Source organism: Oncorhynchus kisutch, linkage group LG6 (assembly GCF_002021735.2).
Source record: "Oncorhynchus kisutch isolate 150728-3 linkage group LG6, Okis_V2, whole genome shotgun sequence".
Classification (NCBI taxonomy): Eukaryota; Metazoa; Chordata; class Actinopteri; order Salmoniformes; family Salmonidae; genus Oncorhynchus; species Oncorhynchus kisutch.
This window is the reverse complement of record NC_034179.2, coordinates 17,760,813-17,788,638: the sequence shown is the minus strand read 5'-3', so window position 1 is coordinate 17,788,638 and position 27,826 is coordinate 17,760,813. Positions and strand designations below refer to the sequence as shown.

General features: G+C 42.8%; 2 protein-coding genes across 7 annotated transcripts; both read left to right on the top strand.

The window, feature by feature from the left end:
• Positions 1 to 1,380: 1,380 nt before the first annotated feature.
• Positions 1,381 to 24,467, top strand: LOC109892436 (protein strawberry notch homolog 1). 2 transcript variants are annotated; one of them, XM_020484962.2, is made up of 32 exons: positions 1,381 to 1,690; positions 3,142 to 3,258; positions 5,147 to 5,233; positions 5,592 to 5,828; positions 6,051 to 6,189; positions 7,006 to 7,103; positions 7,263 to 7,353; positions 7,551 to 7,711; positions 8,199 to 8,332; positions 8,437 to 8,527; positions 8,716 to 8,877; positions 9,083 to 9,218; positions 12,463 to 12,568; positions 12,898 to 13,051; positions 13,162 to 13,344; positions 13,574 to 13,671; positions 15,283 to 15,428; positions 15,916 to 16,116; positions 16,198 to 16,368; positions 16,570 to 16,739; positions 16,943 to 17,074; positions 17,279 to 17,414; positions 17,854 to 17,966; positions 18,077 to 18,148; positions 19,110 to 19,209; positions 19,641 to 19,715; positions 19,799 to 19,945; positions 20,133 to 20,227; positions 20,362 to 20,448; positions 20,571 to 20,785; positions 20,936 to 21,129; positions 21,384 to 24,467. In XM_020484962.2, the coding sequence occupies exons 2-32, from the start codon at positions 3,142 to 3,144 to the stop codon at positions 21,545 to 21,547; spliced, it is 4,212 nt and encodes a 1,403-aa protein (XP_020340551.1). In that variant the 5' UTR covers positions 1,381 to 1,690; the 3' UTR covers positions 21,548 to 24,467. The 2 variants fall into 2 exon arrangements, with proteins under 2 accessions (XP_020340551.1, XP_020340550.1); XM_020484961.2 differs by having other exon boundaries at positions 1,381 to 1,756.
• Positions 24,468 to 24,554: 87 nt separating this feature from the next.
• LOC109892435 (cyclin-dependent kinase 2-associated protein 1) lies at positions 24,555 to 27,327 on the top strand. 5 transcript variants are annotated; one of them, XM_020484960.2, is made up of 4 exons: positions 24,555 to 24,906; positions 26,167 to 26,270; positions 26,412 to 26,538; positions 26,712 to 27,327. In XM_020484960.2, exons 1-4 carry the CDS (start codon positions 24,873 to 24,875, stop codon positions 26,777 to 26,779), a joined length of 333 nt encoding a protein of 110 aa, XP_020340549.1. In that variant the 5' UTR covers positions 24,555 to 24,872; the 3' UTR covers positions 26,780 to 27,327. The 5 variants fall into 5 exon arrangements, with proteins under 5 accessions (XP_020340549.1, XP_031682179.1, XP_031682177.1 ...); XM_031826319.1 differs by having other exon boundaries at positions 24,662 to 24,906; positions 26,167 to 26,276; XM_031826317.1 differs by lacking the exon at positions 24,555 to 24,906 and adding an exon at positions 25,412 to 25,591 and having other exon boundaries at positions 26,167 to 26,276.
• Positions 27,328 to 27,826: the final 499 nt, after the last annotated feature.

Below are 27,826 nucleotides of genomic sequence, written 5' to 3'. Positions count from 1 at the left end.
TGTGATGAAAGGTCAAGTTTCGGTTAAACCCACTTCTGAGTTTTTACTTGCTGGTAAGATGGTTCCTGGTGTCAGTGGGAGGTTAGATTTATTAAATGTTGTTGCCAGGGAAAGTTACGTAAGGGGTATTTGGGAGGCTATATGAGTTACAGGATGTCTTAGACATTTTGCAGAACTTGGGGAGAAAATATCATATACTGTTATACTGTACTCTTTACCAACTTCTACCTACAAATGATATTACTAAAGGAGTATTTTTTAATACATAAACAAAGAGTCTGTGTTTCCTTTCCATTACTTATGTATGTTTGATACATATGTAACCCTGATCATTTGTTGAAAAAAATCCTTGTTTTACAGAATCTGAATATTCTGACTAAACTGTGTAAATGCTCTTTCTCAATTAAATTAAATTAAATTTTAGGGCTTTATTGGCATAGGAAATATATGTTTACATTGACAAAGCAAGTGAAATGGATCATAAACAATAGTGAAGTAAACAAAAAATGTACAGTAAACATTGCACTTAAAAAAGTTCCAGAAGAATATTCATTTCAAATGACATATTATGTATATTATGGTGTTTGTTCTACACTGGTTGCCCTTTAATTGTGGCAACAGGTCACAAATCTTGCTGCTGTGATTGCACACTGTGGTATTTCACCCAATAGATATGGGATTTGATCTAAATTTGATTTGATTTTGATTTTTTTGTGTGTCTGTGTAATCTGAGGGAAATATGTGTCTCTATTATGGTCATACATTTGGCAGGAGGTTAGGAAGTGCAGCTCAGTTTCCACCTCATTTTGTGGGCAGTGTGCACATAGCCTGTCTTCTCTTGAGAGCCATGACTGTACATAGTCAAATTCATATTCATATTGCTCTCTTGCGCTCTGTAGTTTTGTGTTCAGGTGTGTCATGTTTTGTTTGTGGCTTTTATGTTTTGTTTTCATGTTTTGTTTGTAAGCAAACTTTTCAGACTGCCCTTTTCAAAATCTTTTACATAATTTTTTACTTAAAAGGTATTACATTTAATGATTGTGTAAAATATTATTTTATTATGAATCATATAGATTTATCTGTTTATTATTGCTGCTAGTAAGAGCATGAATTGAAAAGCCTGAGGGGTCCCCATCTGAGTCTGGTTCCTCTCAAGGTTTGTACTTTCCAGGGAGATTGTCCTTGCTTTGTGCTGCTGCTTTGGGATCTCTCTCTCTCTCTCATGATTTGAAATCATGACACACAGACCTCTAATAAAGACCGGCTAACGTTTTTAATGTGATTATTTATATATATATTTGACCTTACCAACATGGGCGTTCCAAATGACATATGTTGCAAAATGTGTGCTAGACGTCACTTCCTCCAAAGACACGTGGTTACGTGACACGGTTTTAGCGCTCGGTTTCTGGACTGTGAGGTTTAAAAAATTATGCTTGAAATGCCAACATTATTTTCTTTATCGATTGAGGATCACCAACGGACGCCCCGCGGCCATTTGGAAATACTTTTTTGTCGACGGAGCAGAAAGAATTCTCGACTGAAAATTCCAGCGCTCGGGTTAAACGTCACGTGACCAACCCGCAACTGGCTGCTTGGTAAAGATGGCGGAAGGTGGTTAGAAAACAGGAGCGAAGAGGGTAATATCCCGGTTAAGGCAGCGATTAACGGAACGCCCGTTCACTGATATGTGAGTGTTGTTACCAGGCACAAATGTCTGAAAATGGTTGAAGATTTCCCGAGGATCACAGTAAAAGTGAGGCAGTGACGTGTTGCTTTCGTGAAATTGAATTTTGGTGTCCTCTTTCAATTCATGGCAGTTACCTTTAGCGTCTAATTTACTGAACAGTAGCTAGCTATCTTTAGTAACTGTGACTGAACATAACACAAAACATCTTAGTTTGATATTAGCTAGCTAACTAGGGTAACTTGAGCTAACTTACTTTGGGTAGCTAAATACTATTGTAACATTACTAGTAGCAGCTAGCGAACTGTTCATTGTTATTGTAGATACATTAGCTATGGCTAATATTGCTAGCGACTGCGTTATATGGGGTTATATTTTAGTAACGTTACATTGATTTGCTGAGTGTAGTTAAATTCATAGGGGTTAGCCAGCTAACTAGGTTATCCAGCAAGCTAGCTAACAGCCAAGTTAACGTTAGTTGTGTTGCATGCAAACAAATGTTTCCCACAGAAACTGTTGCATATCGATGTTTGTTGATACGATAGTAACTTTATTTATACATTATGTGGACAGTTACTATAACGTTAACTGTTATTAATGATCAATTTAGTTGGAAGCATGCTAGCTAGTTAACTAACTTTAGTTAGCTAATATTGCCACACAGTGAGTACGAATATTGTAATGCTGTTAATTTTTTTTAGAGGGTGTGTGGTTTCCTAGCTGGCCTATTCATAATTTGACTGTCTTTGCCTAATAAGCTGTTTAGAACACGTTGTTCGATTTGACATTAGCGAGCAACCACGTCACACCAGGAAGTTGAGACTAGGGAGTCGGTCAGTGCAAACACGTGCCGGGGTCTGAGTCACTTCGTAACCAGGCAAGTTCTCCTGGATCTACACATTGCATTTAAGTGTGTACACACAGAATATTATTGTGGTCTTTTTATTATGGCATCATTTTTTTAAATGACCAACAAACATCTACAGCAACAACCAACACTGTACTTTATTGGTGCACAGCTAGTCACTAGTTAGCCGAGTGAAGTTCTCTGGTCTGATGGTTTTATTAACTGTTAGATAAATAAGGTTTACACAGTCAGTGATCACACCCCTGCCACATGGTGCTGTGCATTAGATGGTCCTAATGTCTGTCTGAGAAATATCTGTTGCTAATTATTTATGAAAATTGTTGATTGAAAACTCCCAACCTTTATTCGGTGTAGTTTGAATTATTTTCTTTGCGCTATAATGCTTCTATTTCCCTGTGTGAAATAGTGTGTTGTAGCAGGGTGTGCTACAGATAGTAAACTGTTAAATCCAAGGTGTCAGAGAGCCCAATGTACAAAAGTCTTAACTAAAGATGGTTGTTTTGGTTAGATCACAAGCAGTGGGTAGAGAGGCCTTGCCCTATCTGTCCCCCGCGGATGTCACTCACCAGTTTGTTGCTGTTTGCAGATGATGGATCCTGGACAGGATTTGCTCCTAGCAGCCCTGAGCGAGAGCGGCATCTGCCCTAACGACCTGTTTGACTTTGACCCTCAGGATGCTGCAATGCCCTCTCCCACCCCACAGGTAGGTGAAACTGAGGGAGGCATCTTCCCAGTAGTCCAAAGTGTCTTTTAGCTAGAGCTGTGATGGTCATTGATCAGCCAAATGACCACTGGCACCGTTATAACCATTTGACTAGCTTATTTTATTTTCATCCATCTTCATCCATAACTGTTGTTTACACAGTAATTGTGCCACTTCTAGTTCTTCTGAATGAAAAGCACTATATAGTAGAGGTCGACCGATTTTAATCGGAATGGCCGATTAATTAGGGCCGATTTTCAAGTTTTCATAACAATCGAAATCTGTATTTTTGGGCGCCGATTGCCAATTTTATTTTTTATATATTTTAACTAGGCAAGTCAGTTAAGAACACATTCTTATTTTCAATGACTGCCTGGGAACTGTGGGTTAACCGCCTTGTTCAGGGGCAGAACGACAGATTTTCACCTTGTCAGCTCAGGGGTTTCAATCTTGCAACCGCACAGTTAACTAGTCCAACGCTCTAATCATTGCACTCCACGAGTAGCCTGCGTGTTACGCAAATGCAGTAGAAGCCAAGGTAAATTGCTAGCTTGCATTAAACTTATCTTATAAAAAACAATCAATCATAATCACTAGTTATAACTACTAATCCAGTTTACCAGGTAATATTAACCAGGTGAAATTGTGTTATTTCTCTTGCGTTCATTGCACGCAGATTCAGGGTATATGCAACAGTTTGGGCTACCTGGCTCATTGCGAACTAATTTGCCAGAATTTTACATAATTATGACATGCATTGAAGGTTGTGCAATGTAACAAGAATATTTAGACTTCGGGATGCCACCTGTTAGATAAAATACCGAACGGTTCCGTATTTCACTGAAATAATAAACGCTTTGTTTTCGTTATGATAGTTTCCGGATTCGATCATATTAATGACCAAAGGCTCTTATTTCTGTGTGTTATTATGTTATAATTAAGTCTGATTTGATAGAGCAGTCTGACTGAGCAGCAGCAGGCCCGTAATCATTCATTCAAACAGCACTTTCGTGCGTTTTGCCACCAGCCCTTCGCAAGCGCAGCGCTGTTTATGACTTCAAGCCTATCAGCCTAATTATTCCCCTTGCGCTGCAAGGGCCGCGGCTTTTGTGGAGCGATGGGTAACGATGCTTCGAGTGTGGCTGTTGTCGATGTGTTCCTGGTTCGAGTCCAGGTAGGGGCGAGAAGGGGCCGGAAGCTTTACTGTTACACTGGCAATACTATAGTGCCTATAATAACATCCAATAGTCAAAGGTATATAAGATACAAATGGTACAGAGATAAATAGTCCTATAAATACTATATTAACTACAACCGAAAACATCTTACCTTGGAATATTGAAGTCTCATGTTAAGGAACCACCAACTTTCATATGTTCTGAAAAAGGAACTTAAACATTAGGTTTTTTACATGGCACACATTCTTACATGGCACACATTCTTACATGGCACACATTCTTACATGGCACACATTCTTACATGGCACACATTCTTACATGGCACATGTTACTTTCTCCTCCAACACTTTGTTTTTGCATTATTTAAACCAAATTGAACATGTTTCATTATTTATTTGAGGCTAAATTGATTTTATTGATATTAAGTTAAAATAAGTGTTAATTCAGTATTGTTGTAATTGTCATTATTACAAATAAAAAAAATCTGCCAATGAATCGGTATCGGCATCGGTATTGGTATTGCCGTTGAAAAATCATAATCGGTCGACCTCTACTATATAGTTATCTCAGTAGGTTATAGTGGCCTCCTCCCAGCATCTCAGTAGTATCCTTTCCTCTGATCTGCATGAATACATAACTAAAGGACAGCCTGGGCGCTGCTTTAATGTGTAGTGTTCTCTGGTGCTGATGTGAGTTTTGTCTCTCTCCAGTCCATCTCCATCAGTGCCCTGGGTGTTGACTCAGGGATGGAGCCAACGGGGGTCACAGCTCCACCCAATCCTACAGGCACAATCAGGGTAGGAACTCTATTCAACTAAATATTGTTTACAGTTTGCTGTTATTAAGAAACCTATTCAGTCAACTGGTAACCAGGGTTTTGAAATGGAGAAGCCAGCCACTGCCTAAACTTGCCCAGCAGGTTTGCTTTCCGTTTGAGAATGTTTTCACATGTTTGTTCCCATTTTAAAAGGACCCAAAATATTTGTGCGTTGTCTACACATTTTGAGAACATAGGTCAAATAGACCACCAATTAAAAACTATTTGCAATTAGTGTAATGACTCTAATTGTCTAGTGTTGTACTGTAGTATATTTTCTGTGTGGTAACATCTCGCCCTCTTCCCCTGTCTCTTTACTCTGCTCACTGGTCCACCAGCACAAACCTCAACCCTCAACCACCACATTTGTCTTAAATCAACTGAATCAGTTGCCATCGCTGGGAACAATCGTTGTTACCAAGCCCTCAACTGGAGGCACGGCCAGACATACCATCACAGTCACCAAGGTAGTCCATACCACTCCCTCAGCCCTGCGGGGGTCCACTTCCACACTCACCTCCTCCACGGCTCTCCCCTCCGCAGTGTCCACAGTGGTTTCTTCCGGTCTAGAGCAGGTCAGTGGAGGAAATACTTTTGCCCTTGGACAAAAATGCTGCTGAAAATGAAAAATATACATGTGTGTGTGCTCTCTGATTTGGTAGAGTTCATGAGGGCTGAGAGGTTCTTCACTTCCTGTGCTGCCTCTTGCAAAATAGTTTTTTTAAATGTAGGGACTACTGAACTTTAGATATAGAGCCTTCCGTGTTATAACATATATCTTTCCCCCTGTATGTCAGATCCAGCTGAAGGACCTGTTGAAGACAGGCGGTCTGAAGGGCAGCACCATGAAGGGTAGTAGTCTGGTGGAACTCATGAGGCTCAAGCCGCCTCACGACATCGCCCAGCCGGTCGCCACAGCAATAGCCACAGGCACCAGTGAGTCACAGTACTAATTGAACCGTGACTGGGTTCCAATGGCTCTAAAAATGGCTTTTCTTTTCCCAGCCTTTTGCTTTTTGAGAAAACAAGAACACTTGATGTCTCTACCATATGGGTCTCGCCTATTCTATACCATTTTCTAAGATCAGAGGTGACCTTGTCAAGGGATGGAATCCTTTGAAGGGCTGAAACTGCTCTTATTTAAAGGTGCAGATATTTCAGTTAGAAGAAGCGGTCGAGAATGTCGTCATGTAGCCATAGACATTTTCTGCACATGTTAATTTGAGTACCAGTGTTCAATCCATTCATGCCATTTCCATGTCTATCTATTTTGCTCTTTTAAGTTTAGTTTGGAAAAGACTGACCAGGATGTAACAGCCATGTCAAAACCCTTCACTGTACAGAGTATTAACTTAACTCACAGGATCATTAATGTGTACCAAACATGTCTATGTTCAATGCTCTCATTCTCGCAGAGATAATACTGGTCTCGACAAAGATGATGCATAAAACGGGTATGGACAAGATGATCAGGAATCCTCTCAGAAACTAGTGTTGTGTATCACAGGATGGGAAAGGAAAGGGTTGTTGTAAAAGGGTCCAGTTTTCACACCTGTATGACACTTCCACAGTTCACGCCCACTTTATTTAAGGTTGGTTTACACTTGGGAAGCAGTGAAGTGACTTAAGAAGTGACCCTGGGCTGTTCAGTTCAAGTGAATCATGCCTAAGTGTGTGAATGTCTTTGTTTTTAATGGACTTGGTCAGTTGTCTGTTTTTACACTAATGATTCCTCTCCTTCTGTTCTCACAGCGGAACTGAACAACGGGATAAAAGAGGTGTCGGGTAAAGACTCCGCTCGGGTCTGGGTGAACGACGACGTGAAAGTGCGGAGCTTCTCACCTACACTAGTGAGTTTGTGGCATCGTCCAATCACTGACTCTTAACCAAAAGGCAGAGGTCGTGGTAGTCCTAATAAAATCTCTACCCGTTCCCCATGTTGAATGACAGAACCTGAGTTTCTTTGAAATACTTCAGTCCGCTTTATAATCAGTGATATGTTTTTATAGAAACTCCCAGGAATGGAGGAGGAGGCTGAGGAAGAGGAGGATGAAGAGTTGGGTCATGCTGAGACATACGCCGAGTACATGCCCATGAAATGTAGGCTTTAATCTGAGTACTCCCAACTATTTAGTGTTCTTCCACCTTTACTGAAGCTATTGACTGATGAAAGATAGGTGGAGCCCATGCAGAGGTTCACACTGAGTCACTTTGTTTTTGGGGAGCAGAGGAGTTGATTCAAAATGAAGGTTTCATTGATCGGTTGGTTGACTGACTGATCATGTTGCTTGTTCCAGTGCGGATCGGGCTGCGTCACCCAGACCCGGTTGTGGAGACAAGCTCCCTGTCCAGTGTGAATCCTCCCAACGTGTGGTACAGAATGTCCATACCGGAGGAGACCATCGACCGCGGCTGGCTGTCTGCTCTACAGCTGGAGGCCATCACATACGCTTCCCAGGTAAAGATCCTACACCTTTACACTACTGCTTACCTGGCCAGATATAGACCCTACTACAGCTTGGCACTACTTTATGCTCACCTGGCCTGATATAGACCCTACTACAGCTTGGCACAACTTTATGTTCATTTGGCTAGATATAGACCCTACTACAGCTTGGCACTACTTTATGTTCACCTGGCCAGATATAGACCGTACTACAGTTTGGCACTACTTTATGTTCACCTGGCTAGATATAGACCCTACTACAGCTTGGCACTACTTTATGTTCACCTGGCCAGATATAGACCCTACTACAGTTTGGCACTACTGCATGCTCACCTGGCCAGATATAGACCCTACTACAGCTTGCCACTGTCACGCTCGCCTGGCCAGATATAGACCCTACCACAGCTTGGCACTACTTCATGTACCAGTGTAGATGAGTATTTGCATACCTTGTACTGGGAATTAACTGAATGTACTGAAATGTTTCTTGTCTCCATAGCAACATGAAACATTCCTCCCTAACGGCGACCGAGCGTCCTATCTGATAGGAGACGGGGCCGGAGTGGGGAAGGGCCGGACCATCGCTGGGATAATCTACGAGAACTACCTCCTGGGCAGAAAGAGATCACTCTGGTAACACCACAACTAGGATTACATGATACGTCCTGCCAATTAAGGGGGATGATGGTACACACACACTTTCCCATTTCACAAAAGCTATTCCATCTCCTTCACAGGTTCAGTGTTTCTAATGACCTGAAGTATGATGCAGAGAGGGATCTGAAAGACATAGGAGCCAAGAACATTCCAGTCTATTCCCTCAACAAGGTAAGAGGTTGTCCAGTGGGTGCAGATATACATCACCATGCATGTTTCTTACGTGGTAAAAAATTGAGGAGGTTCCTTTACACTGGATATCCTTTTCATATTTGCCTGACAAAAAGACATGTTAACATGCATAAAAGGGTATTGTTCTCCTTCACTCAAAAACATGTCCTATTTTGTCTGTTTCCCAGTTTAAGTATGGTAAGATCTCGTCCAAACACAACGGCAGTGTGAAGAAGGGGGTGATCTTCGCTACGTACTCCTCTCTGATAGGAGAGAGCCAGTCTGGAGGGAAGTACAAGACCCGCTTCAAACAGCTGCTCCACTGGTGTGGACAGGTCTTCGACGGAGTCGTATCTTTTCATTGGCTGACCACCAGACTACTGTAAAAAAATAAATGGAAAACTTAATTGCCCTTGTGATACTCTCAATATAATTTGGACAAATTGTATGTCATCTGGGTCTATGTAACTGCCCTTAGAAGTAGTAGTAACCGGTAGTTAGAAATGTTTATTTAGTGAAGATAACACCACCTTTCCTTAACCCATGCCCGTTCAGATTGTGTATGACGAGTGTCACAAAGCAAAAAATGTCTGTCCCATCGGCTCGTCCAAACCCACCAAGACTGGACTGGCTGTCCTGGAGCTGCAAAACAAACTGCCCAAGGCGCGGGTGGTGTACGCTAGCGCCACTGGTACGTCACTAAGCACAGGCTTCTGATGTTGTCACACTTTCAGTGTTGAGCGGAGTCAATATTACAATACCAGTCAACAGTTTGGGGACACCGTCTTATTCAAGGCTTTTTATTTGGACTATTTTCTACATTGTAGAATAATGGTGTACAGTCATGGCCAAAAGTTTTGAGAATGACACAAATATAAATTTTCAGTCCGCATTGCTTAGACCGTCACCCTATTTTTATATCCAAATTGATCACATGAGAGAAAAAGAGAAAGTCAGTTTCCTCCTATTTCTCTCAGTTTGTATGATGGAAATTTGCATATACTCCAGAATGTTATGAAGAGTGATCAGATGAATTGCAATTAATTGCAAAGTCCCTCTTTGCCATGCAAATGAACTGAATACCCAAAAAATATTTTCACTGCATTTCAGCCCTGCCACAAAAGGACCAGCTGACATCATGTCAGTGATTCTCTCGTTAACACAGGTGTGAGTGTTGACGAGGACAAGGCTGGAGATCACTCTGCCATGCTGATTGAGTTCGACTAACAGACTGGAAGCTTCAAAAGGAGGGTGGTGCTTGGAATCATTGTTCTTCCTCTGTCAATCATGGTTACCTGGAAGGAAACGCGTGCCGTCATCATTGCTTTGCAAAAAAAAGGGCTTCACAGGCAAGGATATTGCTGCTAGTAAGATTGCACCTAAATCAACCATTTATCAGATCATCAAGAACTTCAAGGAGAGCGGTTCAATTGTTGTGAAGAAGGCTTCAGGGCGCCCAAGAAAGTCCAGCAAGCGCCAGGACCGTCTCCTAAAGTTGATTCAGCTGTGGGATCGGCACCACCAGTACAGAGCTTGCTCAGGAATGGCAGCAGGCAGGTGTGAGTGCATCTGCACGCACAGTGAGGCGAAGACTTTTGGAGGATGGCCTGGTGTCAAGAAGGGCAGCAAAGAAGCCACTTCTCTCCAGGAAAAACATCAGGGACAGACTGATATTCTGCAAAAGGTACAGGGATTGGACTGCTGAGGACTGGGGTAAAGTCATTTTCTCTGATGAATCCCTTTTTTGATTGTTTGGGGCATCAGGAAAAAAGCTTGTCTGGAGAAGACAAGGTGAGGGCTACCATCAGTCCTGTGTCATGCCAACAGTAAAGCATCCTGAGACCATGTGTGGGGTTGTTTCTCAGCCAAGGGAGTGGGCTCACTCACAATTTTGCCTAAGAACACAGCCATGAATAAAGAATGGTACCAAAACGTCCTCCAAGACTAACTTCTCCCAACCATCCAGGAACAGTTTGGTGACGAACAGTGCCTTTTCCAGCATGATGGAGCACCTTGCCATAAGGCAAAAGTGATAACGAAGTGGCTCTGGGAACAAAACATCAATATTTTGTGTCCATGGCCAGGAAACTTCCCAGACCTTAATCCCATTGAGAACTTGTGGTCAATCCTCAAGAGGTGGGTGGACAAACAAAACCCACAAATTCTGACAAACTCCAAGCATTGATTATACAAGAATGGGCTGCCATCAGTCAGGATGTGGTCCAGAAGTTAATTGACAGCATGCCAGGGCGGATTGCAGAGGTCTTGAAAACAAAGGGTCAGCACTGCAAATATTGACTCTACATCAACTTCATGTAATTGTCAATAAAAGCCTTTGACGCTTAGGAAAAGCTTGTAATTATATTTCAGTATTCCATAGTAACATCTGACAAAAATAACTAAAGGACACTGAAGCAGCAAACTTTGTGGAAATTAATATTTGTCATTCTCAAAACTTTAGGCCTTAACTAGACATCAAAACTATGAAATCAAACATATGTAATCATGTAGTAACCAAAAAAGTATTAAACAAATCAAAATATATTTGAGATTCTTCAAGGTAGCCACCCTTTGCCTTGACAGCTTTGCACACGTTTGGCATACTCTCAACCAGCTTCACCTGGAATGCTTTTCCAACAGTCTTGAAGGAGTTCCCACATATGAGCACTTGTTGGCTGCTTTTCCTTCACTCTGCAGTCCAACCCATCCCAAAAAATCTCAATTGGGTTGAGGTCAGGTGATTGTGGAGGCCAGGTCATCTGATGCAGCACTCCATCACTTTCCTTCTTGGTCAAATAGTCCTTACACAGTCTGGAGGTGGGTCATTGTCCTGTTGAAAAACAAATGACAGTCCCACTAGGCGCAAACCAGATGAAATGGCGTATCGCTGCAGAATGCGGTGGTAGCCATGCTGGTTAAGTGTGCCATGAATTCAAAATAAATCAGTGTCCCCAGCAAAGCACCATCACACCACCACCTCCATGCTTCACGGTGGGAACTCCATGCGGAGATCATCCGTTCGCCTACTCTGCGTCTCACAAAGACATGGCGGTTGGAACCAAAAATCTCAAATTTGGACAGATTTCCACCAGTCTCTAATGTCCATTGCTTGTGTTTCTTGGCCAAAGCAAGTCTCTTATTGGTGTCCTTTAGTAGTAGTTTCTTTGCAGAAATTCGACCATGTTGAGATGTCTGTTAATTGAACTCTGAAGCATTTATTTGGGCTGCAATCTGAGGTGCAGTTAACTCTAATGAATTTATCCTCTGCAGCAGAGGTAACGCTGGGTCTTCCTTTCCTGTGGCGGTCCTCATGAGTGACAGTTTCTTCATAACGCTTGGTGGTTTTTGCGACTGCACTTGAAGAAACTTTCAAAGTTCTTAACATTTTCTGGATTGACTGACCTTCGTCTTAAAGTAATGGACTGTTTCTCTTTGCTTATTTGAGCTGTTCTTGCCATAATATGGACTTGGTCTTTTACTAAATAGGGCTATCTTATGTATACCACCTCTACCTTGTCACAACACAACTGATTGGCTCAAACGCATTAAGAAGGAAAGAAATTCCACAAATTAACTTTTAACAAGGCACACCTGTTAAATGAAATGCATTCCAGGTGTCTACGTCATGAAGCTGGTTGAGTGAATGCCAAGAGTGTGCAAAGCTGTCATCAGGGCAAAGGGTGGCTACTTTGAAGAATTGTTTTGTGTAACACATTTTTTGGTTACTACATAATTCCATATGTGTTATTTCATAGTTTTGATGTCTTCACTATTATTTTACAATATAGTAAAAATAAGGAAAACCCTTGAATGAGTAGGTTTGTCTAAACTTTTGATAGGTACTGTATATCGTGCAGGAATAATATTGTCTTAAATGAATGGAAGTGTTCTCCATCTAACTGTATGTATGTATGTGTGTGTGTGTCCGCGTCCAGGTGCGTCTGAGCCCCGTAACATGGCCTACATGAGCCGGCTGGGCATATGGGGGGAGGGGACCCCCTTCAGAGAGTTTAGCAACTTCATTCAGGCTGTGGAGCGCCGGTGAGCGAGACAGACACTAGTAACTCGTCGTAGTGGTGCAGAGTATTTGTCTTTTAAAAAACAGCCATGAAATGGATGCAGCAAGCCACCTTAAAGTTCTGACTTTTGGCAGATGGAATCTGTAGAGGCAGAACGTCTTCAACCCATTAGAACTGTTACAAAATATGAATATGCCAATAAGTCTGTTGGTAGGACAACTTCTCCTGCAAAAGTCTTGTTACACCTCACCTTCTCTATACCTAGTGATATCTAGTATATCACAAATTACATTTCTCCTTAACTAAATACCTATTCAAAATAAATCCTCCCTTGTATTGCCTTGTCCTCAGAGGTGTGGGTGCTATGGAGATAGTTGCCATGGATATGAAGCTGAGGGGGATGTACATCGCCAGGCAGCTGAGCTTCACGGGTGTCACGTTCAAGATTGAGCAGGTTCCTTTGACAACCCACTACATCAAGATGTACAACAAGTCTGTACACCTGGTAAGGAACCTTGACCTAATCCCAAACCTAAACATAAGTTTTCCCTGGGCTCTTTTCAGTAGGCTTGAAACGGAAACTGTTGTTTTAACCCTGTCCTCTCCATGTTTCAGTGGGTGGCTGCGCGGGAGAAGTTCCAGGCGGCTGCTAACCTGATGGATGCAGAGCAGCGGATGAAGAAGTCCATGTGGGGTCAGTTCTGGTCGGCCCACCAGAGGTTCTTCAAGTACCTCTGCATTGCGTCCAAGGTCCGCAGGGTGGTGCAGCTCGCCAGAGAGGAGGTCAAAAACGGAAAGGTGGGTGGGAGGTGTCAGAAGGTAGAAAGAATTTAAGATTCCTGGAATAACAATTTCTGACTTCAGATTTTAGAGATCAGGAATACTGACACCTTCGTGTCATATTACTGCATATTGGTTCTGGTGTATTTTGGTTGGTTTTAGGCGAGGTGACTGGTGGTCTCCCAGACATTTTGCTGTTTACCGTCAGACTGTGTGCGACTCGTCCTGTCTTTCTCGCTCTCTGCAGTGTGTTGTGATTGGTCTCCAGTCGACAGGAGAGGCCAGAACACTGGAGGCCCTGGAGGAAGGAGGAGGAGAGCTCAACGACTTTGTCTCCACTGCCAAGTACTTTTTTACCCAGACTTATATACTTGATTAGTCCATACGTGATGGACATGTCTTCTGCTTGAATCCAACCACTGATATACAAACACGCATACACACAAACCAGGGTTTCTGTTAGGAAAATGTGGCACCGGACATTTGAGAAATGTACTGGACCCATATGCATTGAGTGTATAACCTGATTAGGGCGTCTACCCACGGTGCTCAGGATGACGGTAATTACATTTAGACGATGGTAATTCATCTTAACAGAACATGCAAGTAAAGGATGCAATGACTTGTGACCTTACTGTGCACTTTGAAGATGTTAGAATTACTGTCCACATTTCCTTTTCCTCAGTCAACAAGACCAGTAACCAACAGCAAAGTCACTAGCCTACACCGCAAGTTTCAAGTTTGGGGATGCACATTTTCGCCATAACAATGCACCTTTATAATAATGCATTCCATGCATCATTGCATTTACATGTAAAAAAGCTTACTATTCATAATGTGATGAGTAGATTGAATAGTCATAATGTAGTAATATACAATGCATTCGGAAAGTATTCATACCTCTTGACTTTTTCCACATTTTATGTTACAGCATTATTCTGAAATGGGTTAAATAAAACAATTGTACTCATCAATCTACACACTACCGCATAATGGGTTTTTATAAATGTTAGGATTTTTTTTATTTTTTCCCCTACGTATTGTATGTAGATTGATGGGGGGGGAACTATTTCATCCATTTTTCTGTAAAAAGTCAAGAGGTCTGAATACTTTCCGAATGCACTGTAACTCAATCACTGTTTGCAAAAAGACCATTCAATGCATGGCTGAATGTGTGTATCGTAGAGGCCTGGGCTATAGGCTATATCAAAAACATTTTATTTTCATGGGAAAGAACACATGGAGACATTACCAGATTGTTATTTTTTTATATCCCAAATGACGGGGTAGCCTACTCTGCTGACACTGACTAACAGATCAATAAAACCGCGTATGTATAATGGGCCTATGAGAAGGGGAGACACAAATAGAATGACATCCGTCTAAACTGGAGAAAGAAATTATTGTCCAAAAACTAACTTTAAAGTGGAACTGACCCAACAATGATGGAGTGAATATGTGGAGTGCGCACTCACCGGGGACATGGCCGATTTGCTCTGCTGGTGTCAATAAGATAAGTCTATAGGCCTACTGTTGTTCACTCTATTTAAGTAGAGAATTTTGATAAGACGTTAGTCTTTCTTCACAGCAATAGCCATTTGCTTTCCAAGCTGTTGTCCCACAATTGAAGTTAGTAGAGCATAGCGCTTGCTATGGTAGTTGGTTCGATGCCCGGGACTGCCCATACGTAAAATGTATGCGCGCATGACTAAGTTGCTTTGTGTAAAAGCATCTGCTAAATGGCATATATTAGGCTGGAGCAGAGGGCAGCCACAGTGCAGCACGCAATGAGTAGTTAAGTTCCTTGCTCAAGGGAACATCAGCTAGAGAATATATTGGGGAAACAACTTGGAATCTATTGAGCAGCTGTAAAGCTAGCTAGCTACATGCTAATGCCAGGTGTATGCTAGTACCATCTATAACAAGGTGTTTGCTCTCTTGCTCTTTCCCTCTCAGAGGTGTGCTCCAGTCCCTGGTAGAGAAGCACTTCCCAGCTCCAGACAGAGAAAAGCTGTTCAGCCTGCTGGGCATTGACCTGCCGGCCATGAAGATCCCCTTCCCCAGCGAGGCTGCAGCAGAGCAGAAGGGAAAGAAGAGGAAAGGTACTCCAGGGCAGTTATTTTTTTTATTTTACCTTTATTTTACTAGGCAAGTCAGTTAAGAACAAATTCTTATTTTCAATGACGGCCTAGGAACAGTGGGTTAAGTGCCTGTTCAGGGGCAGAACAACAGATTTGTACCTTGTCAGCTCGGGGATTCGAACTTGCAACCTTTCGGTTACTAGTCCAACACTCTAACCACTAGGCTACCACTAGCCAGGAAAGGACAGTCATTGGGTCTGTAATGAGACAGTGAAGAGTTTGATCTCGGTATTCTTCAGTTGGTTACTTTAGCAACAAGAGATCTCTTCATGCATTTCCAATGTTCTTTTTGCGTGAACCTGTGACTCATCGTAGGTGTTTTATGTAATGTTCTGGCTTACTGTTTCACACGAGAACTCTTTAAAAAAGACCTCTGTCTCCCAACACTAATGTAGTGTTTTGGCTATGTTTACCAATGTTAATGTTCCCCCTCTCTCCTTCCCTGCAGGTGCCAACATAAAGAAGGCAGAGAAGAGGAAGAGAAAATCAGGTGGTCTGTCGGGGAACAGCTCTGATGACAGCAAATCAGAAGAGTCTCATAAGGACGATGCGGAGAGTGACGACAGCTTCAAATCGGTCAGCTCGGGAGAAGATGACGAAGACGACTTCAATCCCTTCAAGGATGATTCCAGCGAGGATGAGGAGGATGGTGAGCGAGGGAGTTTGATGATTTAAGATTGATTACGAGCTAACCACCTACCCAAGTCTCATAATTTTTCCCATCTCCCAGACCCCTGGCTGTCTGGAAAGAGGAAAGGCGTGAAGAAATGCAAGGAGAAGAAGAAGAAGAAGAGCATTGACCCAGACTCTATCCACAGTGCCTTGTTAGCTTCTGGTCTGGGCTCCATCAGGCCTGCTTTCACCACCCCCCCAGTCAAGACCTCCAGCACACCTGCCATAGGTAAGTTAGTAGCAACAACACACTTTCCGTAAGTGAGCGTGGAGTCGGACTTCTGTGCAAATCTCCCATTGCCATCAATGTATTCTCTACAGTCTGAGTTAGGATTGTATAACCAGCCAGAATGAGCAGATGACGATGAACATTCAACATTTTTTAGTATTTTTTACTCCCTCTTTCTTACCCCTCTTATACATCCATCAGCCAAGGTAGAGGTAGATGACAGCTGTATGACCAGTCAGGATGCTGTGGAAGATGCTCAGCAGATGAAGAGGGATCTGTTGGACCAGCTAGATAAGCTGGCTCAGGATCTACCTCCCAACACTCTGGATGAACTCATAGATGAGCTGGGAGGACCCGACAACGTGGCTGAGGTAATGGGTTCAATTAAATATGGATACAAAGAACAGTGGCCCAGGATCTGGACAAAATAAAATAGAAATTATTAAAAGAAGCTTAAAGTCCACTCATTGTTAACTGCAAATGTGTACATTTTTTAAGCTAGAGATGGCCCTCTTGACTATTTTATCATATTTTATCATATTTAATTTGTTCTCACATCGTCTCTGTGTTCCAGATGACTGGGCGTAAAGGCCGGGTGGTCAGTAACGACGATGGCAGCATCTCCTACGAGTCTCGATCTGAGCTGGATGTTCCTGTGGAGATCCTCAACCTCACAGAGAAACAGAGGTTCATGGACGGAGAGAAGGTACGGGAGGATGGGACAGTATTAACCCATGTTTCTGATTTAGGCGAGGGGTACAAGCACATTGACTTGAGAAATGTAGGTTGTTTGCAAGGCAGTGGGGGGCAGTCTGCTTGTTTGAGTCACATATCTATAGAATCAGTTGACTAGAGTAGTCACAAACGATGGCACAAAACCATTCCTAAGCTTGTTCTTCTCCCTCTCCAGAACATAGCCATCATCTCGGAAGCGGCCAGCTCGGGCATCTCCCTGCAGGCTGACCGGCGAGTAAAGAACCAGAGGAGGAGGGTCCACATGACCCTGGAGCTGCCCTGGAGTGCAGACAGAGCCATACAGCAGTTTGGTCAGTAAAGTCTTTCTGGCTGTGGTTTCATTACTCCCATACAGTCTCAAGCACTGAGACTTAAAGATGCAGTCCGGGATCTTAAGCCGTTTCGCATATATTGTACGAATTGCAATCCGTCACATGTCAAAAGAAATGGATGACTTAGTACACAATTGTGACCAATTTTGGCTTGTGTGGGCGCTACTTTCAAAACCACTAGCAGATATTATACAAAACCTTTGATGTTTCACCAAGTGTAAATGCTATAGAAATTAAATCTAACTTTATTTTCACTCTAGTCTTTTGGTCTTTACTTGTCTTGATAATGTGGCTCATGGTAGTTAATTTAGCTGGCGTGTCTCCTCTGGCTTTTTTCACTCTGATACAATGGGAACAGCAGGTATTTAGACTAATTAAATGTGTGTTCTGCTTAATGGTGCCAATGTCTCTCTCTCAGGGAGGACCCATAGGTCTAACCAGGTGACTGCTCCTGAGTATGTGTTCCTCATCTCTGAGCTGGCTGGGGAACAGAGGTTTGCCTCCATTGTGGCCAAGAGACTGGAGAGCCTGGTAAAAACCTGTCCTGTCAGTGGTTCAATTGAGCTGAGCAGTGGAAAACGTGTATATTATCCACCCATGTTTGAGCCACTGATGCTACATGTGATATGTGTGTTCCACAGGGTGCCCTCACCCATGGAGACAGAAGAGCAACAGAGACGAGAGATCTCAGCAGGTTCAACTTCGACAACAAAGTAAGCAGATATACACTACCGTTCAAAAGTTTGGTGTCACTTAGAATTGTCCTTGTTTTTGAAAGAAGAGCAAATTGATCAGAAATAGTGTACATGTTATAAATGACTATTGTAGATGGAAACTGCTGATTTTTATTTTATTGAATATCTACAGAGGCCCATTGTCGGCAACCATCACTCCTGCGTTCCAATGGCACGTTATGTTAGCTAATCCAAGTTTTGCATTTTAAAAGTCTAATTGATCATTAGAAACCCCTTTTACAATTATGTTAGCACAGCTGAAAGCTGTTGTTCTGATTAAAGAAGCAATAAAACTGGCCTTCTTTAGACTAATTGAGTATCTGGAACATCAGCATTTGTGGGTTTGATTACTGGCTCAAAATGGCCAGAAACAATTAACTCTTTTTCTGAAACTTGTCAGTCTATTCTTGTTCTGAGAAATTAAGGCTATTCCATGCGAGAAATTGCCAAGAAACTGAAGCTCTCATATAACGCTGTGTACTACTCCATTCATAGAACAGCGCAAACTGTCTCGAAGCTGAATAGAAAGGAGTGGGAGGCCCCGGTGCACAACTGAGCAAGAGGACAAGTACATTAGTGTCTAGTTAGAGAAACAGATGCCTCAAGTCCTCAACTGGCAGCTTCATTAAATAGTACCCACAAAACACCAGTGTCAATGTCAACAGTGAAGAGGCAACTCTGGGATGCTGGCCTTCTATGCAGAGTTCCAGTGTCTGTGTTCTTTTGCCCATTTACATTTTTTTAAATTTTATTGGCCAGTCTGAGATATGGCTTTTTCTTCTCGCAACTCTGCCTCGAAGGCCAGCATCCCGGCGTCACCTCTTTCTAAGTGACCCCAAACATTTGAACGGTAGTGTACCACTAAATATAATTTGTGTGTGTGTGTGTGTGTGGTTTCCTGTAGTTGTCGTTGTAACCTCCTTTCTTCTCCAATCCACAGTATGGCAGAAATGCTCTGGAGATTGTGATGAAGTCCATCGTTAACCTGGACTTTCCGTTAGTGAATCCTCCATCGAACTTCGAAGGGGATTTCTACAAAGGTATGTCTCGTGTGGACAGATTTTGGGACTCGGTTGTAGGATTTATGTCCCTATTTTGAGCCAAGGGAAATTCCGTTCTCCTGCTTAATACTGGGGATTCTTTCATGTCTAGAATTCACATGACTGGCTCAGTCCACAAGCTGAGTGAATCTATTTCTGGTGCATGGCTGTTGTCTTACTTCCATCTGTGGGCTCCTGGGTGGTCAGCGGTCTAAGGCACAGCATCTCAGTGCTAAAGGCGTCACTACAGACACCCTGGTTCGAATCCAGGATGTATCACAACCGGCTGTGATAGGGAGTCCCATAGGGCGGTGCACAATTGGCCCAGCGTCTTCCGGGGTAGGCCGTCATTGCAACTAAGAATGTTATTAACTTACTTGCCTAGTTAAACTTAAAAAATGTGGTTCTGTCTTCATCCTATTCCCTGGCAGAGATCCTTCATGGGTTGATCGGAGTGGGTCTGATCCATGTGGAGGACAGATCAGGGATCCTGTCTCTGGACAAAGGTGAGACTGGCTCTGACTTTAAGCCTTGTCAGATTACATTAAAAAGTATTAGACTGTACGGTTCTTTCCTCTCTTCTTCCCAGACTACAACAACATAGGGAAGTTCCTGAACCGTATCCTGGGGATGGCGGTGCAGGAGCAGAACGCTCTGTTCCAGTACTTTTCTGACACGCTGGCAGCCGTCATACAGAATGCCAAGAAGAATGGACGCTATGACATGGGCATTCTGGGTAAGACCGGAGAGGAATAGCCTTAAACTTATAGCCTTAAAGGAGACTAATGTCAACTACTGTGAATGAGGGACTATACTCTAAATGACACCTACAATATTAAACTACCCAAGATTTCAGACTGGGTCTGGACAAAATGGCTGCTATGTGGATCTGATTAGTATTGTTTATCTCGGTCTCTTTCTAGACCTAGGTTCTGGGGATGAGAAGGTGAAGAAGATGGAAGCCAAAAAGTTCCTGACTCCAGGCTACTCCACCTCCGGACATGTGGAGCTCTACACGGTACAGCCGACCGTTGTTTTTCCTCACTAGACAGGAATAGAAACTGGTTTAACAAGGAACTCTCTTGCTACCGGTCCGTCTCCAACGGACCGGCTGCCATTTTCCATTTTGTAAATACTGTTTGTGTGTGTCAGGTGAGTGTGGAGAGAGGCATGTCCTGGGAGGATGCTACCCATGCCTGGGCTGAGCAGAGTGGACCCGACGATGGCTTCTATGTACAGGTACTAAAAGACCAACCAGACGTTTCCTTCTCTACAGAGTTTGGCAAACACTACATATTAGCACCAAATATGATAACATTCTGATTTTCATAGTTTTTTGATTGATTGCCCCCCCCCCCCAGATAAGGAACAACAAGAAGACTGCTATCTTGGTGAAGGAGGTGAACAGTAAGAAGAGGCTGTTCCTGGTCTACAGACCCAACACAGGCAAACAGCTAAAACTGGAGGCCTACGCTGACATCAAGAAGAAGTGTAAAAAGGTGCTGTCAGATGATGCCAAGCAGCACTGGATGGACCAGTATCAGTCTTCAGCTGAGATCTGCTCTCATGCTTACTGGTAGGTGTTGTTTCTCATAAAGTTGTAGTGGTGGTTTTGGCAGAGTTGTCAAGTTCACTAGCAGGTTTTACTCTTTACCCGTATAGTTTAATGAACTAGTCAGAAAAAAGGTTGAATTGTGTGTTTATTAACCCCCTCTCCTCCCTCCAGGCGTGGTAACTGTAAGAAGGTTTCGGTGGGTCTGCAGTGTGAGGTGGGTCTGCGCTGCAGGACGTACTATGTACTGTGTGGATCTGTGCTCAGTGTGTGGACCAAGGTGGAGGGAGTCCTGGCCTCCGTCAGCGGAACCAACATCAAGATGCAGATCGTCCGTCTCAGGACGGAGGACGGGCAGAGGATTGTGGGTAAGTTGATGCTGGAAGTCTTTGGGCAGAAGCAGTTTATGAAAAATATATATTTTTAGTCGCAACCTGTGATGTATTTTACCAGAGGAGTATTGTACATAAGTAGAAGCTGGTCCCTCTCCTCCCCAACAAGTGAACTATAAATGAACAGATGTTGAAATGAGGTTGGACTACGAGGTAGCTAGAGAAGTGCGTTATTTTCCTTTGTTCTAACGTGGTTATTTCCCATCCCTCTCTCTCTCTCTCGTGTCCAGGCCTGATCATTCCAATTAACTGCGTCTCTCCTCTGACCAACATCCTGTCATCGTCTGACCAGTCTCAGCAACTGGCCGTTCAGCAGCAGCAGAAGTGGCAGCAGCTGCACCCTCAGAGCCTCAGCCACATGCATAACATGGGTTCACCACCCAGTCTGACATGATGGGCTTCGACACCCATTTTCTCCTCCACACCCTGGGTTCTCGACCCAACCTGATGGGATACGACAACATTTCCATCTGAATCTCTACCGTGACACTACCCACCACCTCTTCTCCTCCCTCTCCGTTCCTCCTAAGGTGCTGAGTTGTGGTTTTTCCTGAAGCTAAACCACGGTGGCAAAGTTAAGATTTCAGGGTTTATGTCCAAAGAGGAGACAGTCTCCCTTTTGACATCCAGAGGAGTTGGCTTGACGAATAATATTCCTCTGAGATTCAGAGCTGAAGATTTAGAAGAGGCTGCGGTGATGAAGGGGGGGGAAGAGTAGAGGACGCATGGAGAAGTGGCATTATTAAAAATGCCAGAGACTGTTTTTCCTGTTGCACCCCTCTCCCTCCTCTCAGCTCTATGTAAACGATGGGGTGTGCCTTCTCTACTGAAGGATGGGGGATGTTACCCAAGTTTTTGTTTTCTACAGGTGACTGGACAATGCTCAGGTGTTCGTGCTTTTTTTTTTTAAACAGGTGTTTTACAAAATGTCTACCTGAGATGCATGACCACACACCAACTGCTTGCTTTCTTCATTTTAGATTTTACTCTATCACGACTCAAGTCTCAGGCATGATGATGACAACTCTCACCATATCTACATTTAAAATGGCACCCTATTCCATAGGTAGTGCACTACTTTTGTTCACCATCGAGAGTAGGGTGCAATTTCTGAAACAATCCTTGTTTCTATCAAACATTGGTATATCCTTTCTACCTACAGAATTGTTTACAGCTTGACTATCAAGAATTGTGATTGTGCATGGTTTAAAATAACTTCATTTTCCTGCATTTTATTCCTCTGCATTCAAAAGATGTTCAGAACGGGTTGTTTGATATGTGGCATCAGATCTTGTACTATCAAAGTACAGCAGATACACTCCTGGAGTGTTATTATACAACTGCACGTGAACCGACAGATCTTGTTTGTCAATACAAGCTGTCTAATAACACTACATTAAAAGCTAGTATTCAAGATAGTTTGTTGTTGAATTCAATACGGATCCCTTTTACCTCATGTAGGTGTGTGTAAATCTGAAAGGATTGGATCTGTGGTAAAGATTGCACCTTGGAGGCAAAGGTGGTATCAATTAGCATATTCACTGGTATCTATCTGATCCTTTAGGTCACATGTCAAACTCTTTGCACAGAGGGCCGAGTGTCTGGGTGTTTCTCTCCCTTGTACTTGATTGATTAATTAAGGTCACTAATTAGTAAGTACACTCCCTTACCTGGTTGTCTGTCTTAATTAAAGGAAAAAACAGCAGACATTACTGCCCTAGGCCCTCCATGGAATGAGTTTGACACTACTGCCCTAGGCCCTCCATGGAATGAGTTTGACACTACTGCCCTAGGCCCTCCATGGAATGAGTTTGACACTACTGCCCTAGGCCCTCCATGGAATGAGTTTGACACTACTGCCCTAGGCCCTCCATGGAATGAGTTTGACACTACTGCCCTAAGCCCTCCATGGAATGAGTTTGACACTACTGCCCTAGGCCCTCCATGGAATGAGTTTGACACTACTGCCCTAGGCCCTCCATGGAATGAGTTTGACACTACTGCCCTAGGCCCTCCATGGAATGAGTTTGACACTACTGCCCTAGGCCCTCCATGGAATGAGTTTGACACTACTGCCCTAGGCCCTTCATGGAATGAGTTTGACACTACTGCCCTAGGCCCTCCATGGAATGAGTTTGACACTACTGCCCTAGGCCCTCCATGGAATGAGTTTGACACTACTGTCCTAGGCACTTCATGGAATGAGTTTGACACTACTGCCCTAGGCCCTCCATGGAATGAGTTTGACACTACTGCCCTAGGCCCTCCATGGAATGAGTTTGACACTACTGTCCTAGGCCTTCCATGGAATGAGTTTGACACTACTGCCCTAGGCCCTCCATGGAATGAGTTTGACACTACTGTCCTAGGCACTTCATGGAATGAGTTTGACACTACTGCCCTAGGCCCTCCATGGAATGAGTTTGACACTACTGCCCTAGGCCCTCCATGGAATGAGTTTGACACTACTGTCCTAGGCCCTTCATGGAATGAGTTTGACACTACTGTCCTAGGCCCTTCATGGAATGAGTTTGACACTACTGTCCTAGGCACTTCATGGAATGAGTTTGACACTACTGCCCTAGGCCCTCCATGGAATGAGTTTGACACTACTGTCCTAGGCCCTTCATGGATATCTAAAACAGGTGTTTCAAACTCATTCCATGGAGGTCCTTGTAGTGTCTGCTGGTTTTTCCTTTTAATTAAGACTTCGACAACCAGGAGAGGAGAGTTTCTTACTAATTAGTGACCTTAATTCATCAAGTACAAGGGAGGAGCAAAAACACGCAGACACTCGACCCTCCGTGGAATGAGTTTGACGTGTGACTCAGGATTCTTGGGATTGGGCACTTGTTCCCTCACTGATTCTGAACTGGAATCTAACCTCGAATCTCTACCAGTCAGCAACATTGCTGCTTGATCTCTGGTACTTTTTATCTGTTTTGTCACTTGAGACAGGATGTACAGGGGCGAAAGACTTTCTAAAAAATGTTTTTTAAATGAAGTGATGTAAAAAGCCTGAGTTTAGGATGCTACTTTGCTATACCAATGTGTATAGTGTCGTTTGGACATAAGAGAACATTTTTTTGCTTAAATAGCCGTTAACACTTGAAGGATGGTGTAATTTCATCTTTGCAGGAGTTGCACTACTGACATGTTCTACAACAAATCTGTATTAAATGATTTAACTAAGTGCAAGATTTCTACCTCTTAATGACTAATAAATACCAAGGATAAAGTTAGAAAACTATCCGTTTTTATATCATTCCTCAATGGCATTCCTCAATCCTATTAAAAAAAATCTGTATACTTAATTGTCCACGTTTTTTTAATGATGTGCTGTACTCCTTAATCATCACCACTCATAACAGGTCCCCTCTACTTTGTGGTTTTTAGGCCATCACTTGGGGGTCAATCCCATCCCACAACTTCCATGGGGTAATGACGCTGAAAGCTATGATTGGGCAATAGAACGTGGCCGCTGCCTGTCCACCAATGGTCAAGAGAATGACCGGGTCCTGTACCACAAATTGGAGGGGTTACATCGTATCAGCACGGGCCCAATCACAGCTTTGAGAGAAGACGGGAGAATCTTCAGAAAGAGGGGCCTCCAGTGCACGTGTGTTTGTAGTAGATAAGATTTTGTTTGATCTTTATGCTTAATATTTAGGTAAGAGGGAATTTCTAGGAGAGGAAAGTGTGGCCAATTCGAGGCAACAATGGATGCGTCTCCAAATCCCCAGACAAAGACAGGTAATCTTAAATTGACTTAGTTTTATGTTGTTTTTTTTGGCTGTGCTATGGTGGTCTACTACAAAGTGTTACGAACAAAAGCAATACTGTTGCACGAGTCGCTACCATCTGACCAACCGTGTAACTGGAAAGGTCTGTAGATTTTACCCCACGCTCTAGTATCACACGTTAGAGGAGCTTGTATAGGCTAATTATATTATTTATTTTACTTTTTATTGTTTTGTTATAATTAAGACGAATCAACATGAAATATTTTCTTAGTCCATTAGGCTTCTACTAAAATGTTAGTTCTGTGTGGTCTAGAGATGTATTCTGTGCAGCCGGACAATTTAAAAATATTTTCAATAAAATAAATCCAACGTGAATTAGTTAAATATGTAATTTAAATACACCTAAAAGTATTTTTGCTTTTCAAATGTACTGAAAGTTGTGTAAATCGCGTTGGAAGTATTTTCGGTCAGATTATCCGGGATTGTCTATTGTGGTGATAGAATGCATTGTGGGTGTCAATATAAAGTGACGGCCATATTTGCCGGGTGCCGTTGCTGTAAACAAAAAGTGAGAGACAGACGCTTCACTGAATTTGATTTTCGGGTCATTTTATTTCTTTAATTTACAATGTCTCTGGGAATGTCTTACAAACCCAATGTCCACCAGCACATTCCAGGAACTTCTGGGAACCAGGGTAAGGGAACAATATCGGTTAAACTCAACCATCCATCCGTTAAATCGAGTGTTAAATTCGGTCTTTTGGAGAATAACGTTACCTGGAGAAAGACCGTGTCTGTAGTTTTTGTCCAGTTATATATAGGGTCAGATCCTGGGAGCTAGGCTAATTCATATCCGCCATTATTACTAATGTAAAAAAGCCACAACCTCATCTTCATTGGCTATAACGGCAGAGGTGGGAAATTCCATATGTTCCGAAAAATAATCTCTGTCGTTCTGTGTCCCATGCCATCCTGGAGGGTGTCGTTACGTTGTGACAAAAATGTATCACTTTGGCTTCTTTAGTCAGCCCTGTTCCGCTTCCTCCATGATAGTCTCTTGTGGAGCTGTTGATTGATCTGCCAGGGATATTCCTTTACGAACCTTCGAGGACATCTAGTGTTTAACAAGGCTTATTGCATAAAAAAACATGCACACTACAACTGTTGCCATTGTTGGCTATGTGAACATGCAATATGTAGAATTTGTACTATTTGGTGAACGGTAATATCATATTTGACCCTAGATTTGTTTGTATTTGTCTCCCAACAGTTGGAAACATTCCGTCTCCGTCAGCAGCCAACTTGGCCACGTTGCAGTCCTACAGGCCGCTGGTGAACGATGTTTACGCGCCACCCTCCTTGGGCTTCACACATGTTCAGGCATACACCCAAATTGCTTCTTCTAATTCTACAATGCAGGAAATAAAACTGACATTTTAAAACAAATGCGTAGTTACATCGTAGGTAACTCCTTTGGTAAAGTGACTTATTCCTCTCCTGTCTCTGTGTGGTCAGGGATCCAGCAGCAGCCAGGTACCCCAGAGTAAGTATTCAGAGCTGCTGGCCATCATCGAGGAGCTAGGGAAGGAGATCCGGCCCACCTACGCCGGCAGCAAGAGTGCCATGGAGAGAATAAAACGAGGTAATTTGGAAACTTCTGTAATAATACAATACCTCGATTGTGTTGTAACACAAACAGCATTATCTAGACTACACATTAGTCCTATACCTACTAACTCTAACTTGGTTAGAGAGTTGTCATTCAGTCGGTGAATGACTGTTGTTCATTTTGGTGTAACCTACTTTTCCCCAAAGGTATCATCCATGCCAGGGGACTGGTGCGGGAGTGCTTGGCAGAGACTGAGAGAAATGCCAGGTCCTAGCTACAGAAGCACTACCCTCTCCTGTAGAAGAACCAATACTCTCACTCACCATGTCAAAGACCACTGCATGGCACATCCTCTAAAAAGAGGAATGGAAAACAAAATAAGGGATGGTTAAAAAGGTCAAGAAAATGTTTCTGAAAGGTTAAGATTTGAGAAAAGGAGGGAAAGGGGACACTAGAATAGAATTCAGAATTCAACGGATTTGGTTTTTCTTCATGCCCCGTTTTGGGGTCACAGTTTCCTGACTTCATATTTTAAAATAATAGTAATTTTTGCATGCAAATGTATGGGTCCATCATGGCCTTCAGTTAATTGTAGACATTGCATGGCTTGTACCGGATTAGACTAGGAGAGGAACACTTTTTGGTAGATGTTGGTCTGAATTCCAGACCCTTAATGGTTGAACAAGTGAAGGACAGAAATGTGCCAAATACATTGGTTCATTCATGTTGAGGTTCTTTTTTGGGATCAATAATGAAAATGCTGTTACTTGCATCTTTGTATGTATTTATTACTTGTGTAATAAAATGTATTTTCAATACAAATGTAATTGTTTTGAAAATGTGTGAAAACAACCCTAGTGGTCTCCTATAACCTTGCTCCTTAGGAGGAAAATACAGATATATCACCCAACTTGAATAGATTAGAAGGTGGCTATTGAGAGGAAGTAGGCAGTCATTGTTAAGTCAACTTGTCTTGGTTGAATAGAGGGAATATATTGTAGGAAGGACATATCTGGAAAATAGCAAGCAGGACCACTGATTTAGTCTCATCTACAGTGATTAATTCCTTGGATATTGCATAACCCAGCAAGATTTAAGCAATAAGCACTGATTTAACTAATTGACCAGTGGTGAACAGCAATACATGTCACGGATAATGAATGAATTTGAAACTTGAACAGGGCCTGAGAGAGACTAGTATTTACCATGAATACACGGGATATAACACATTAAGTAGACTTAACTATCAATTTTGGAATCGCAGATAACAATGTAACTGGCCATGCTGCTGCTCCAGTTTCAACTTCCACCTGACTGTGCT